This window comes from Vespa crabro, chromosome 8, assembly GCF_910589235.1.
Source record: "Vespa crabro chromosome 8, iyVesCrab1.2, whole genome shotgun sequence".
Taxonomy (NCBI): Eukaryota; Metazoa; Arthropoda; class Insecta; order Hymenoptera; family Vespidae; genus Vespa; species Vespa crabro.
This window is the reverse complement of record NC_060962.1, coordinates 2065596-2078723: the sequence shown is the minus strand read 5'-3', so window position 1 is coordinate 2078723 and position 13128 is coordinate 2065596. Positions and strand designations below refer to the sequence as shown.

General features: G+C 34.0%; 1 protein-coding gene across 2 annotated transcripts; it reads left to right on the top strand.

Annotated features, from left to right (window-relative positions):
• The first annotated feature begins 8676 nt into the window (after positions 1–8676).
• LOC124426094 (E3 ubiquitin-protein ligase RING1) lies at positions 8677–11194 on the top strand. 2 transcript variants are annotated; one of them, XM_046967377.1, is made up of 4 exons: positions 8677–9091; positions 9559–9925; positions 10014–10316; positions 10396–11194. In XM_046967377.1, the coding sequence occupies exons 1-4, from the start codon at positions 8840–8842 to the stop codon at positions 10611–10613; spliced, it is 1140 nt and encodes a 379-aa protein (XP_046823333.1). In that variant the 5' UTR covers positions 8677–8839; the 3' UTR covers positions 10614–11194. The 2 variants fall into 2 exon arrangements, with proteins under 2 accessions (XP_046823333.1, XP_046823332.1); XM_046967376.1 differs by having other exon boundaries at positions 8678–9091; positions 9478–9925.
• The last annotated feature ends 1934 nt before the right edge of the window (positions 11195–13128 follow it).

Here is a 13128-nt window from a genome sequence, read left to right as displayed (position 1 = left end):
AGTCGCCTACTCGTAAATATATATTTATTAATATAATAAAGATCGTTATTATGAGAACTCCAAGGTTGATTAGCGTATTTGTATTATTAAAAGATAATTCCCAAATGGATTAGAAATGGATCGGCTTTCTCGATGGAATGACAATCAAAATAGAGGACAATAACCTTGATGTTAGACAATCGACAAACAAAATTAAAGACACGGTTAGCAGAGAAATTGCCTCACATTATGTTGCGGTGGCTGCATAGGCCGCGAAACCACATCGAACGTTGTAGCCGTGAAAATAATAAATTATTCCTTCCAGGAAAGCCCACTGATCTACTGACACGCGAAAAATTCTTCAAACCGTTATATATTACGCATCAAGAACGTTTGTAAGAGTTGCTAAAGTTATTTTTCCAGAAACTTACCAAATTGGATAAAAATAATACCGACGATACAGCAATACGTTCTAATTTGTTAAACGTCCAACGAAAATGATAAGTAAATATAAGATTAACGTATAAAATATCAATTGCCAATATTAATGAACTCGAGATATGAATTAAAACTGTAGTTTCGAATTAATAGATTATAATAATAATTGACGATAATTACAACTTGATAACTCAACGAGAAATAACTCAACGTTTACATAGGTTATGATTTTTTCGACTACACTACGCTTTCTCACGGTTAATGACTTACGCTAACAACTACATAAACGTAGAAGAAAGCTTTGAAAAAGACACTTTAATTCGATGTTAACATCTATATGATTTCTAAGAAGCTGCAAGCTAATATAAATCTACTTGATTATACATTAATCACTTTTTATACTATCTCCTTTTATGGCATCGCAATAAATCCCAAGATATTCATAAAAAGAAAGAAAAAAAAAAGAAAAAGTAAAAAGTAGTAATTACAAGAAATCGTAAAACTTTATTATAAGGTAATTTTAACGAGGGCCTCATTAATTCCATCGATGAAGCGTCATACCGACCGGTGAATATGCTTTCTTCCCACGTAAGACGAATGGCTAGACAAATCCTTGAGGTAAACCAGAAGCCGATCCACTTCGCACGTTCTCACTCTCGCGAGAATTAACTCGCTTATCTTCTCGCTCGAAAATTGTTGGTAAAAAAAAAATAAAAAAATAAAAAAGTGAAAAATTTTTACTTATTAAAAAAATTTTTAACGATATATCAACATCAAAATGAAGCAATAACAAAAATAAAAACACGAACAGTTAATCTCTAAATATTATCTTTGTCACACCTCACGAGAATCTCGTATAATAAATGTTGAAAGGTAAACATATTTGATATCTCTTTCTCTCTCTCTCTTTCTCTCTCTCTTTCTCTCTTTTTCTCCCTCTCTCTTTCTTTCTTACTGACAATTCATCCTTTATCCCGTCTCATTCTCTAAGAAGGCACTTGGCTCGATCGCGAAGCCGGTATTTTCTCGCCTCGAAAGGACAGATCTTTGAAGAGTCTCTAGAGATCAGATTTGACCTTTTGAGCCCGTCGAAAAGTCACGCGAAAGAGGAGTAGCTCTCTTCGAATAGGAGAGGCTCTCTTGAGGCATTCACCGTGCGAGTTTCAAGAGCCGACTGTCGAGCCGCAAATGCCCGAAGGTGCACGTGCACACACCGTTGCCTCTCGTCGTCGCCTTCTCTCTTTCTTTCTCTTTCTGCTCTTTGCTTCTCTCTTATTCGCCAAAGCCGCGGAGAATGCTTTTTCTTCATCTTCTTCATCTTCTTCTCTTTCTTTTCCTCCTTCTTTTTCTTCATCTTTTTCTCCTTCTTCTCCTTTTTCATCTTCTTCTTCTTCTCCTTCGTCTTCATTTTCTTCATCTTCTTCTCCTTCTTCTTCATCTTCTTCTTCTCCTTCTTCTCCTTCTTCTTCTTCTCCTTCTTCTTCTTCTTCTCCTTCTTCTTCTTCTTTTAACCGGTCGTCTCTCGTCGTTCACCACCTTTCAAGCAATAGCGAAAAGAGCTAAACTCTCGATTCGAATCGAGATCTTAACCTTACGATTTTGTATTTTATTGACGATCTGTGCATGAACCAGATTTTATTAGGTCATCTTCGCCCAGGGACTTAAAACCGGCTAAATTCTTTATCTTGGATATCTTTTTAACGAAGTTACTCTTTAATATTTTTCTCTTTCCTTTTGATTCTTTTATATCTCTTTTTCAATACTATGTGACCATGTGATTGAACGTTATCATATATAGTTAATATTGTTTAATACATTTTTTTACTAATTTTCCAATTTTAGTTATGGTTACGTCGAATAACATGTTTGATATAATTTAACCGATGTAATATTATATAACATAGAAACTTACGTGGTACATTAAACAAATGGCACGATGCCGATAGTGAACAATTTGAAACGGGATCATAACTCATTATTGAAATTATACATATCATACTATTGTTAGTCGTTAGCGAACGTTATAACTTCGAAGATGTTTTACGGAGTAAATATTTTTATGAATTTACGTTAGAATGTATAATCTTTATATGTGTATATGTATATCTTAATATCTCTGTGACTATAGTTCGAGTATTTCGCGAAAGTTAGTGAGGTTTGCTAATGAGATACAATCAAGTACCGCTTGAAGAAAGATATCAGTCACGAATATAACTTTCGAGAAATTTGAACTCTATTTAATGACGTTTAACGAACTAAGAATGTCAGATAAGAAATTTTCTAGATCGTTGCAAGTTACTTTCATTAGCGATCGCATTTCTCATAGCTCTTACAATATCGGGTCTATAATCAATAAAAATTCTAAGACATTTGAAGAGAAAGATCGATGGTTAACTTCTGTAATCGACTATACAGTTACAACAGCTCTATCAAGATACCAGAGACGTCTCGATTAATCGTGATAGATTATCTTCGACCGATCAAGAGCAAAGAAGATTATTAGTTTCCTAGGTGCGATTTGGTTCAAATGATAAGTTAGGTTGTTCCCTCCTTTTATCTCTCTTTATAGGCTATATATTTAAAGTTTTAAAGCATTTTACGTGCAAATTTGCGAACAAATCGAGCGTGGGTCACGTTTTACGCTGGTTAAACCAAGTCTCTAAGCAGATACTAATGGCCAATGTAAATCTTAGATGAGGATGGCTTCGGGTTTTACAAGCTGACGGCTTTTTGCAATAAGTTGAGTCAACTAGTCGTGGAAAACCGAAGGACCGAAGTCTCGTCTCGTCTATCTTTATCTTTCCCTCTTATTCTCACAGAACGTTCGGATTAAAGCTCACGACTGGCTATAGTATGTACCAAGAGAAACGTGGAATCTTCTCCAAGGTACTTATATGTGTGTGTGTGTGCGTGTGTGCGAGCGTGCGCGTGTATCTGAGACCCTAGGAAAACTCCTACGATCCAGAGACGATTAGGCTTACGGCTGACCTGAGATAAGCGTTCACACTCGTGTATCATTCTGTAAGAACTAACGTAACTTCCGGGTGTCTGCGAGATCTTCAGAGAACAAGGAAGTGCCGTAGAGGAGGATATGCTAATGAACGATAAGACCAGTTTTCTAACAATTCTAGCGTCACGCCTTGGATTCGAAACATCATTCAGAATTTCGATCGAATTTTAGACGTTTCGAGATCGTGTCGACTAAACGACTAAAAGATGTCACGAGATATCTCCGACTTTGTAATACTTTTAAAGCGTCTACTACACAGAGTGAAATAGATAACTATTCCCAAGTGAAAGAACTTTCTATTTTCTATTTACAGAATGTGTTGGGTTTGAAATTATTCAGATGAAACGGTTTATCTGATTTTTGTGAAATTAACTTTTAAATCATTCGTGTGAACCGATCACTAATATTGGATATAACAATTTAGATTATATATATATATATATATTATATTTAGTATATATCTATTATAAATACATAAAAACAAATCTTTTCTTTATGTATCAATAGAAAATTATGAACTAATCGGTAGTATCTCACACTCATGGTAATTAATTTGTAAAATTTACTAATACCAGTAATCATTTTCTGTGATAAAACAGATGTTTGTCAAAGGTGACCATAATGGCAGGTAGCGTATTAATATGAAATCGTTTAATATTTCTAGAGACAGTAATGTCATTATCAATTTGTCAATCGTAAGAAAATAAATGTAGACACAGAATGGCTACGACATTGCAGCTTTCTCAGTGAGTTGACCAATTGTAATTTGACTCATAAGAAGAAAACTTAAAGGGAAACGTGAGCAGAGTGCGGAATACAGTGCAGAGCTTCCTGATGATTGCGCTCGCAGGAGCTAGAATGCATCTATGTAACTGAAGCAACTCTAGTGGGTCAGATTCACGCTTGACCTGCCTTGAACGGATACTTGTAACCATGTATCAAGCGCCCAAGAGCACCGTTCCTTCCGGATGCTTGTGCAATGTCAGGAACAGGAAAGTAAAAGATATGATAATTACTTAGGCCCGTCGAAACAAATCGTCGTCGCGTCGAGAACTCACCGAAGCGTGCTAAAACGAGCGAAGCAAACCAAATCCATTTCCGAATCAAGAGAATACGCAACAGATCGCTGATATTATGTCATTCCACGGTGAAATGGTGAGCCGAAGAGATAGATAGTTGGATTATTGGATAATTAAAGCGTAATGCTAACGAGATTTATGTAACGAGTCGGAACTTCACAAGAAATCTTTTATTAAATAATGCTTTTTGTTTCTTTTGAAAGGAATATTAGTGAATATCCATGCTTGATTTTCTTAAAAAATTTATCATTATTTCGAGCGAAGTTTTATCGAGATCAGTTTATTACAATATATTTCTTTCTTAGAAGGAACAAAATAATTATACGATACATGTTGAAAATCTTATAAAAATATTTACTTTATATATTTTGTTAAAATATTTTATTAAATAATGTTTTGTTAAAATATATATATATATATACAAAATATATATACAAAATCCTTAATCTCAATCACAGTTTATGATTTCCTATTATTAAAATCGTAAAAATCGAAAGTTTGTTACGGGCAAAGTTTTTTATAATAAACTCATCAAAGAAATATCCGTTAATAATGAATAAGAGGGGTGAACATGTAGAAGCGAGGTTAAAATTCTTTGGGAAAATTGCACGACTAACGATACTCGTGCGACTCACGGTTTTGCATCACGATAACCTCGCGCATCGTACATGAGATTGTGGTCTCGGATTGCGTAAAGGTACTTACACCTACCAGAGAAGGAGAAATCATCTACACGCGTCGACACGTGTTCTATGTTTCCACACCTATCTCTTCGAGTTCTACTATATTAATACATAGATATGTATATAAATTGTACAGTTGTTTTTCGTTTAAACCAGGGATTATTGGCGCTTCGTAATATCAATTGAAATTGCATTGAAAGATGTTGAAGCTTCGTGATAAAATATTTACTTTCTCAGTGATTATGATTAAAGTGATTTCGATTGAGAAAAAGTGTATAAATTCATTTTCACATCGATATGCGTATGTATAGTTTATGATTACATGCGATAACTTTTTGAATGGAAAATTATTGAATTTGCATATGAAAGAGAAGATCTAAATTTTTGCTAGATGATTATTTTAATTTTTTCTTTTTTCATGTTTCATAAGTATGATAAAGATCAGTGAACTTTTGTTATCTACCTGTGGTTTCTAACGATTAGATCGTTTTTTCAAGGAAACGTGGAAACGTTAAAAGTAGAACACTTGTCCGCCGTCTTTCGCCGAAGGCGACTAATTAGTCGAGGTAAGGAAAAAGTTGACACGACGGGATCCGAATAAAGTGGGACAATGTCATTGGTATATACGCACACCCGATATCAGAGGACGCGTCGTTTGACCCCCATAAACACTTTTATCCATTAACTTAACGCTCATCATTCGAGAGCGATGCGAATGGACGATTGTGCACCACCATGAATAATTTATTCTCTCGTCAATACGTAACTTCGATTCTGAATGGAGATGCATTATGCATATAGCAGAACGTTCGGAGTCCGGTTTGGCCGGACGGGAGTGATCGAAAGAGAACCATGTTGGAATCGAGGAAAATAACGGTCGCATAAGCCATTAAGAATAATTACGCTTTGCGTTTTTTATCTTCTACATTCTTTCTGAATCTATTAATCAATTTGAACGTATCCTCTTTCTTGAGAATCTGCCCACCCAACATGTCCCAACTTGATATCATAAGAATTAAGCAAAATAATTGAGCTCGTCGTTATTCCTAAGTCTTTAGGAATATCAAAGACATAAAAATAACTGGTCATGCCGTGGGAGTGCATAACTTATTAGTCAATTTAACGGTCGATGTCAAACGTGACTACATATCGAGGACTCGAGAGATTAGGAATTAAATGGAAGATAAAAAGATATGGACGAAAAGATTTAAAAAAAAAAAAATAAAAATTAAAAAAGAAATGGAAGAAAGAAAAAAGTAGAAAGAAGAAGGAAGACTCGAGCAACGGTACCATTCGATTTAAAACCAAAACTCAATGAAAATCTGATGGCAGAGAACTCGATCATTTCCTATCTTTTTCTTCCGTTAACAGAAGCTAAGGTCAGGGCTTGTAGTACATACATAGGTACGTGTGTACTAGAACCGTATGGATATCGATTCGGAGCAGGTGATACGAGTTTCTTCTTCCTGTGTTCTATCTACGTGTGTTGCTTGTAGCCTACCGACAACCGCAATTACGGTGCTCTACAGTTAAGGTCACTAAAAAAGGCTGTCGGGATCTCGGGTCTCGTCGGTCCAGTTTCTAAGCGTTAGATCACTAACGTGAATGCATCTCACGTCCTTTCTACACGAGAAAAAGAAAAAGATGGTTGAAGAAGAAGAAGAAGAAGAAGTAGAAGAAGAAGATGATGGAGGAAGAGGGAGAGGAAAAGACGCGTCTGCAACTCGTTCTTTCTTCCTCTTCTTCTTTCTCGCTCACGGCTGCGTGCCTACGCCCAGTAAGGCTGAGTCCTTACACACAGTATCGCATACCGTTATATTATTTATACCGAAGGCATATATTTTGCCTATGCGAAAGCCCTCCTCCTCCTCCTCCTCCTCCTCCTCCTCCTCCTCCTCCTCCTCCTCCTCCTCCTCCTCCTTTCTCCATCTTCTTTTACACACGAGAGAACTCGCCTTAACCTCGATTCATTATGAAGCTTGACTCCAAGACTTTCCAAAAGGATTACATTCTCTCCGATCGATGACATAATGATGAGAGATAATCTATTGCCTCTTCTATTTGTTCAAGCAATTTCTCTTCGTCGTACGATCGAAAGTTGGAGAAAAACGAACGATCGTTTTTCCTTCGAGTATCAAAACATTTAGATTAATTTTGACAAACAATTTAACAAATGTGATATAACAATAATGATAAATGGATATTTCTAGTTATATTTGAATGGAAATATAAATTATTTTAATATTTAAGAAAAGATTAACACTCATTAAAGAGAGAGATACTTTTATGATACCTACATCAAATATCAGCCGCGATAATAAAAGCTCTACAACTAACGATAAATATTATCAAGTGTAATTTGTTTATCTCGATCAATGGTTCATACTGTCTTGCGATCCGGTTTCGAATGTAGCAATGGAAGGATATTTTTCACGTAACGCGAGTAGTAATATATGGTTAAAAATTGACGTCGTAAATTATTGTAACGTGCGAAAAATAAATTTCTAATAATGAGATTGTGACAGGGTCATGAAAGCATTAGACTCGCTTTTATGTATCTCTACGTTCGTTCAGGTTTCTTTACGAGCTTGCCGCGCCTCGTTAAAAAGCCCTTTGTCGCGCGCCACCGACGTTTAATTACAGCGATCTGTTTTATCAACGTGTTCTCGTACTCCGTACCACGTTCTCGTGCACGTGATTTTTTCCTTTCTCGCGTCGATGCTCGATAATTGCAATTTCCGTTTAACGACGTCCTCATTCGTACACGGTAATAGGAAATCTAAGCGATTGCTGTCGTGTCAAGTTTCAAGATATAAATAATAAAAGGACTAATATAATAAATGTATTTTATTCGATTCGCACATCGAGAAATATTAGAAATAGAACATTGCAATAAATGATGTTTAAAAATTTTGATAACAAAAAACGAAGGCTATATAAAATTATTATTATACATTTTATATAAAATCCAAATGGAAAATCATTGAATAGTTTCGTTAAGCTGGAGTATTAATTCCTACTAATTAATTGAGATCATAATTATCATAATGAAAAATAGCACATACGTATTTGTTGTATATACAAAAAGTATACAAAAAAAAATTAACTAAATGGTCTGTCTAAATAAATGATCATTTTATTGAGTGTATATATATATATATATATATATATATATATATATATAACTAATTTATAATTAAGAAATTTCCATTCTTTGTTTATTGTGTAATGAATAATTTGTTATTATTGGATAATTATATTAATAATACGTATGTTTGCATGGAGTTTAATTATTCGTTTTTTTATATATTACTTGAACAAAAGTTTTCCGTAAAAATGCCAATGTAGTGTATCGAATAGTCGATAGATGGCACTATGAACGTTGGGTTAAGGCGACTTTTATCACGTGCAAGCTAATTGGACAAAACTAGAAATTGTCCACAACGTATATAAAACTCATTACCAATGCGAATCTTTATCTAACTTGGATATGGTTAATGGCACCACATGATCTGATCATTTATAGTTTTTCCAGAGTTTATTACGGTTCCAATATTATTCGATTTCATAATAATGTTGTTAAGTAATTGTGAATCAATCTTAATAAAGAAAATTCGCGCTGTTGTCAGTTTTTAGTTGATGACTTGTATATGACTAAGATGGCGTCAGCGGAACAAGTAGGTCTTAACAAAACTTGGGAATTATCGCTTTATGAATTACATCGAACACCTCAAGATGCTATTACCGACAATACAGAAATCGCGGTTAGTCCACGAAGTTTACACAGCGAACTTATGTGCCCAATTTGTTTGGATATGCTTAAAAAAACCATGACCACCAAGGAGTGCCTCCACCGTTTCTGTTCCGATTGTATCATCACCGCACTTCGAAGCGGTAATAAGGTATATATTTACATTTTCATCCTCCTTATGACCTTTTTTATGTTTCTGTTTATTTTATAGTCATTTTATTTGTTTGGGTACTTTTTACGTCTATGTAAGGTTTAGCTGTGTCCTAATCTCTGAATGTCAAAGATTTATGTAAACAGACTGTTGTTAGATTAAGAAACTTCGTTACATTAACATCGCTATTAATTCTATGTAGAGGACACAATGTTATGATTTGAGGAATATTTGAATTTACCTATTTGGGGAACGTTTAACATAACTTGTTGAGAAAACTTGTATTATTTTATTCTTTTTTATTTTTTAGTTTTAGATATAGACTGTATCCATGGCTTATTATGGAGATGGGGTATGTTAACTGTATTTACATTGTTTATTTGTAGGAATGTCCAACTTGTAGAAAAAAGTTAGTTTCTAAACGTTCTTTGAGACCAGATCCAAACTTTGATCTATTAATTTCAAAGATATACCCAAGCAGAGATGAATATGAAGCGCATCAAGAAAGAGTTTTGGCAAAATTAAATAAATCACATTCCCAGGCTGCCTTAGTAAATTCTATCACCGAAGGTATCAAACTACAAAGTCAGAATCGTCCACAACGTTCCAGAAAAAATGCTAATGAATCTGAAAATACAAGTAATGCAACTTCATACAATAATACTCCAAATGTTAGTGCTCCTACAACGCCAAATCCTTCTACAAATGCTGCAAATCAAAGTGATTCTTCGCAAAGTGCAACGGGGCCATTAACTACTAATAACGGAGGAGCTAGTAATAGTTCACAGAATTCTACGAATATTTCTCAACCTGCAAGTAGTCCTGCGGTTTCCGGTAATTTACATTATTTCATTTATTATCACATAAATAGGATATATATGTATAAAGTACATTGTATAAAATAAATGTCCAACATTTTTAGGAACTACATCTAGAAATTCTACAACACCTTCGCCAAATCCCACAAATCAAATACCAAAACCACCAAAGCGACAAAAAAGTCTTCAGAATTCAGAAAATGATTCTTCTAGTGCAGAAGCAGAAACAGGAGGTGGTGATTCTATGGTCGATACAGAAGGCGAGGGTCCTAGTGAACCTTTGATGCTTAATGAAATCGAACTAGTTTTCAAGCCCCATCCAACAGAAATGGCTGGAGACAATTCATTAATAAAAGCATTAAAAGAGAATAGTATTCGATATATAAAAACTACGGCAAATGCAACAGGTAACCATATAAGAAAACCATTTAAATCATCTTCAACTATTTATTTTCGCAAGATAATGATCATTTAATTTGTTTACAGTGGACCATCTCAGTAAATATTTAGCTATGCGATTAACTTTGGATCTTGACACGGAATTATCAGAATCGGATAGGTTATTGAATTTTTGTATTTATATAGCACCTTCTCCAGGACAGCTCGTGGTATTGAGTGGATCACAAACATTACGACAAGTGAATGACAAATTCTGGCGAGTCAATAGACCATTGGAAATGTACTATTCATGGAAAAAAACCTAGGGAAGGCCTCGAAAATATCAATCAGATGGGAGCTAGTTGTATTATGCTCCGAATCAAAATTAAAATCTAGATATTTGTGGAGTCACGTAGGGCTGTTGTGAAAGAAAAAACCTGATGTGTTTTATTATATTCTAACAGCTTTGATACGTCTTAAGAGAAGATAGAACACGAAGAGATTCTTCGTGTTTTTTGACAGTAGTGCAATTTTTACGATCTTTTCAAATGGTTGCCAATGTTTATGCGATTCGAGTTTTTGTACGAGAGATTGTTATGGCAACGTATTTTTAAGTGATAGAATTAAATTAGGAACATGACATACGTCAATGATAGCTGATTAAAATAGGAAAGGATAAAAATGCATCGTTAATCCGTGATCATTGTTTTATATTCTTGCAAGTAATACCTACCCGATCTTATTGAAGAAATAACAGTTAGATCGGTGCACACATCACATACATTTCCATACTCGAACAAAGTCAATGGTTAATTAACTTATTTAATAATCGATGAACGAATTGTTGTGGACCATTCTGTACAGTTTTGTGAAAAAAAGCAAAAAATAAATGAATGTATATAAGTGAGATGACTAAAAATTATTAAGTTATCCGTTCATTCTGTAAGTTTATCCTATTTTTCGTTACTTTATACCGTATAATGTTACTGAATCACAAAAAAAAAACCTATTTTAAGATAAGTTTCCTAAAGAACATTATCTTATCCTTTTTAGAATAATATATATACGTAGGGGAATGTGAGTGCTTAGTTAGTCTACTCCAACGCGTTCGAGCTTACATTTTCCCCGAGTCAGACGTGATAATCGAAAATCACATTTCCGGTCTTGTTAAAGATACATAGAAACCGTCTTTGCCGTGGAAAGGCAGAGTAATCGATAAGAGAACCCTACGACGCACCCCTGCGTTTGCCGCTGAAGCGAAAACAATGCGGATACTACGGCCTTTGATAGCGTGCCACCCTTCTTCAGTTAACGACAAACCAGATTCTGAATTTCTCTTCTCTACCTAATGAGAAAACGACAGAATAATATCGAACACTGTTGGAGAAACACAACGGGATATTTTAATAATCAATCTCGTAAGAAAAATTCATAACATTTTTGTGGGAACATTTCATGTTCTTAGCTTCCTTTAATTTTTATATTCGATTATCGTTAGCTTCTTAAAAATTATCTAAATTAATGGAACAGAATTTATATTGTACTTCTTTATAAGATCATTCCCCATAATACGAGTTATAGATTATCTACGTTTATTTATCTGATAGCCTTTTTTCATTAATTCGCTAAAACTATAATGTACAATTTTTACTGTTTTTTATATTATAAGATAGGATCGTACAAGTTGCACTGTAGGATATTTGAGATCATCTATTATCTCTTTCGGAATAATATTTTTCTGTTTATCCTACGATAATACGCTTTAAATCATACCCACTGACGGAAGTGTTATATATTATAAATTTCCGGTTGTATTTTAAGTATGTTCTTTGTATAAACTATTCACAATCGGCTCGACTTTCATATTCCTATATAGTATTTTTATTTTTAAATTAATTATAGAATGCACTGATATAGCCGCCCTGATGAGCCAACGTCTAATTACAGGGTATAAACTAAAGTAATACCGCTGTGTAATGACTTTTTCTAATTAGCGCTTTAAATGTATACTAAGATTAATAAGATCTTACTGCTGTGCTCGTCCTAGAAACAATAATTAATATTCTTAATGCGAAGATTAATTTCACTTAAGACTTATAAAAAAGTAGGTTTATCAGGAAAATCCATTTGAAAATATCATTTATTTAAATTATTCTTTTTCCTTTTTATTAGTTTTTCACTTTTTTGAAACAAAATGTTCTCTATTATTTGTTAGAAGAACAATTTTTTTCGAGATGTTGAACGAGGACAATTGGTCGGGCCAATTAGTTTTATATCGAATTATACGAACGAAACAATGATCGTTTCGATGGTTTATCATATGCTCACGATATTTAAATTGCAATTTTAAATAAAAAGTTAATGACGTGGTGCGAAAATAAATTATCTCGTTAAATGTTATTTATTATAACGTGATTTATGATTGAATGAATATTTTACATTTAAAATAATTCAGAATTGCATCATCGAATGGAAAGTGCAGTATTGATGGTTTCGTAATCTTCCTTCTCTTTCACTTCACCTGGTAATATTGTTGAATGTTCTTCGTCATCATTTTCATCATACGAAATTGAACTTTCAATGGAGCTCTCGTCGGTAGACGATAAATGATCGGAAGATCGATTCGTTAAAGATTCATCTGTACTTCTCTTATCATCTTCGATTTCCTCTAGATTTACATTGTCCTCTTCATCATCGGACGTCGAAGGTTCTTCGACGAAATTTGTTGATCTTACCTTTGAATTTATATTCATGTTACCATATTTTTCTTTAAGAAGTTGATACTCTTTTTTTGCAGTGATTCTAAAAAAAGAAAAAGAAATATAACAAATATTGGTTCTA

Bases quoted from the DNA above. Each gene is read 5' to 3' on its own strand.
- LOC124426094 (XM_046967376.1), top strand. From the start codon at position 8,840: ATGACTAAGATGGCGTCAGCGGAACAAGTAGGTCTTAACAAAACTTGG. The intron at 9,092-9,477 runs GTATATATTTAC...GTTTATTTGTAG, and splicing joins CACTTCGAAGCGGTAATAAG to GAATGTCCAACTTGTAGAAA. The intron at 9,926-10,013 runs GTAATTTACATT...CAACATTTTTAG, and splicing joins AAGTAGTCCTGCGGTTTCCG to GAACTACATCTAGAAATTCT.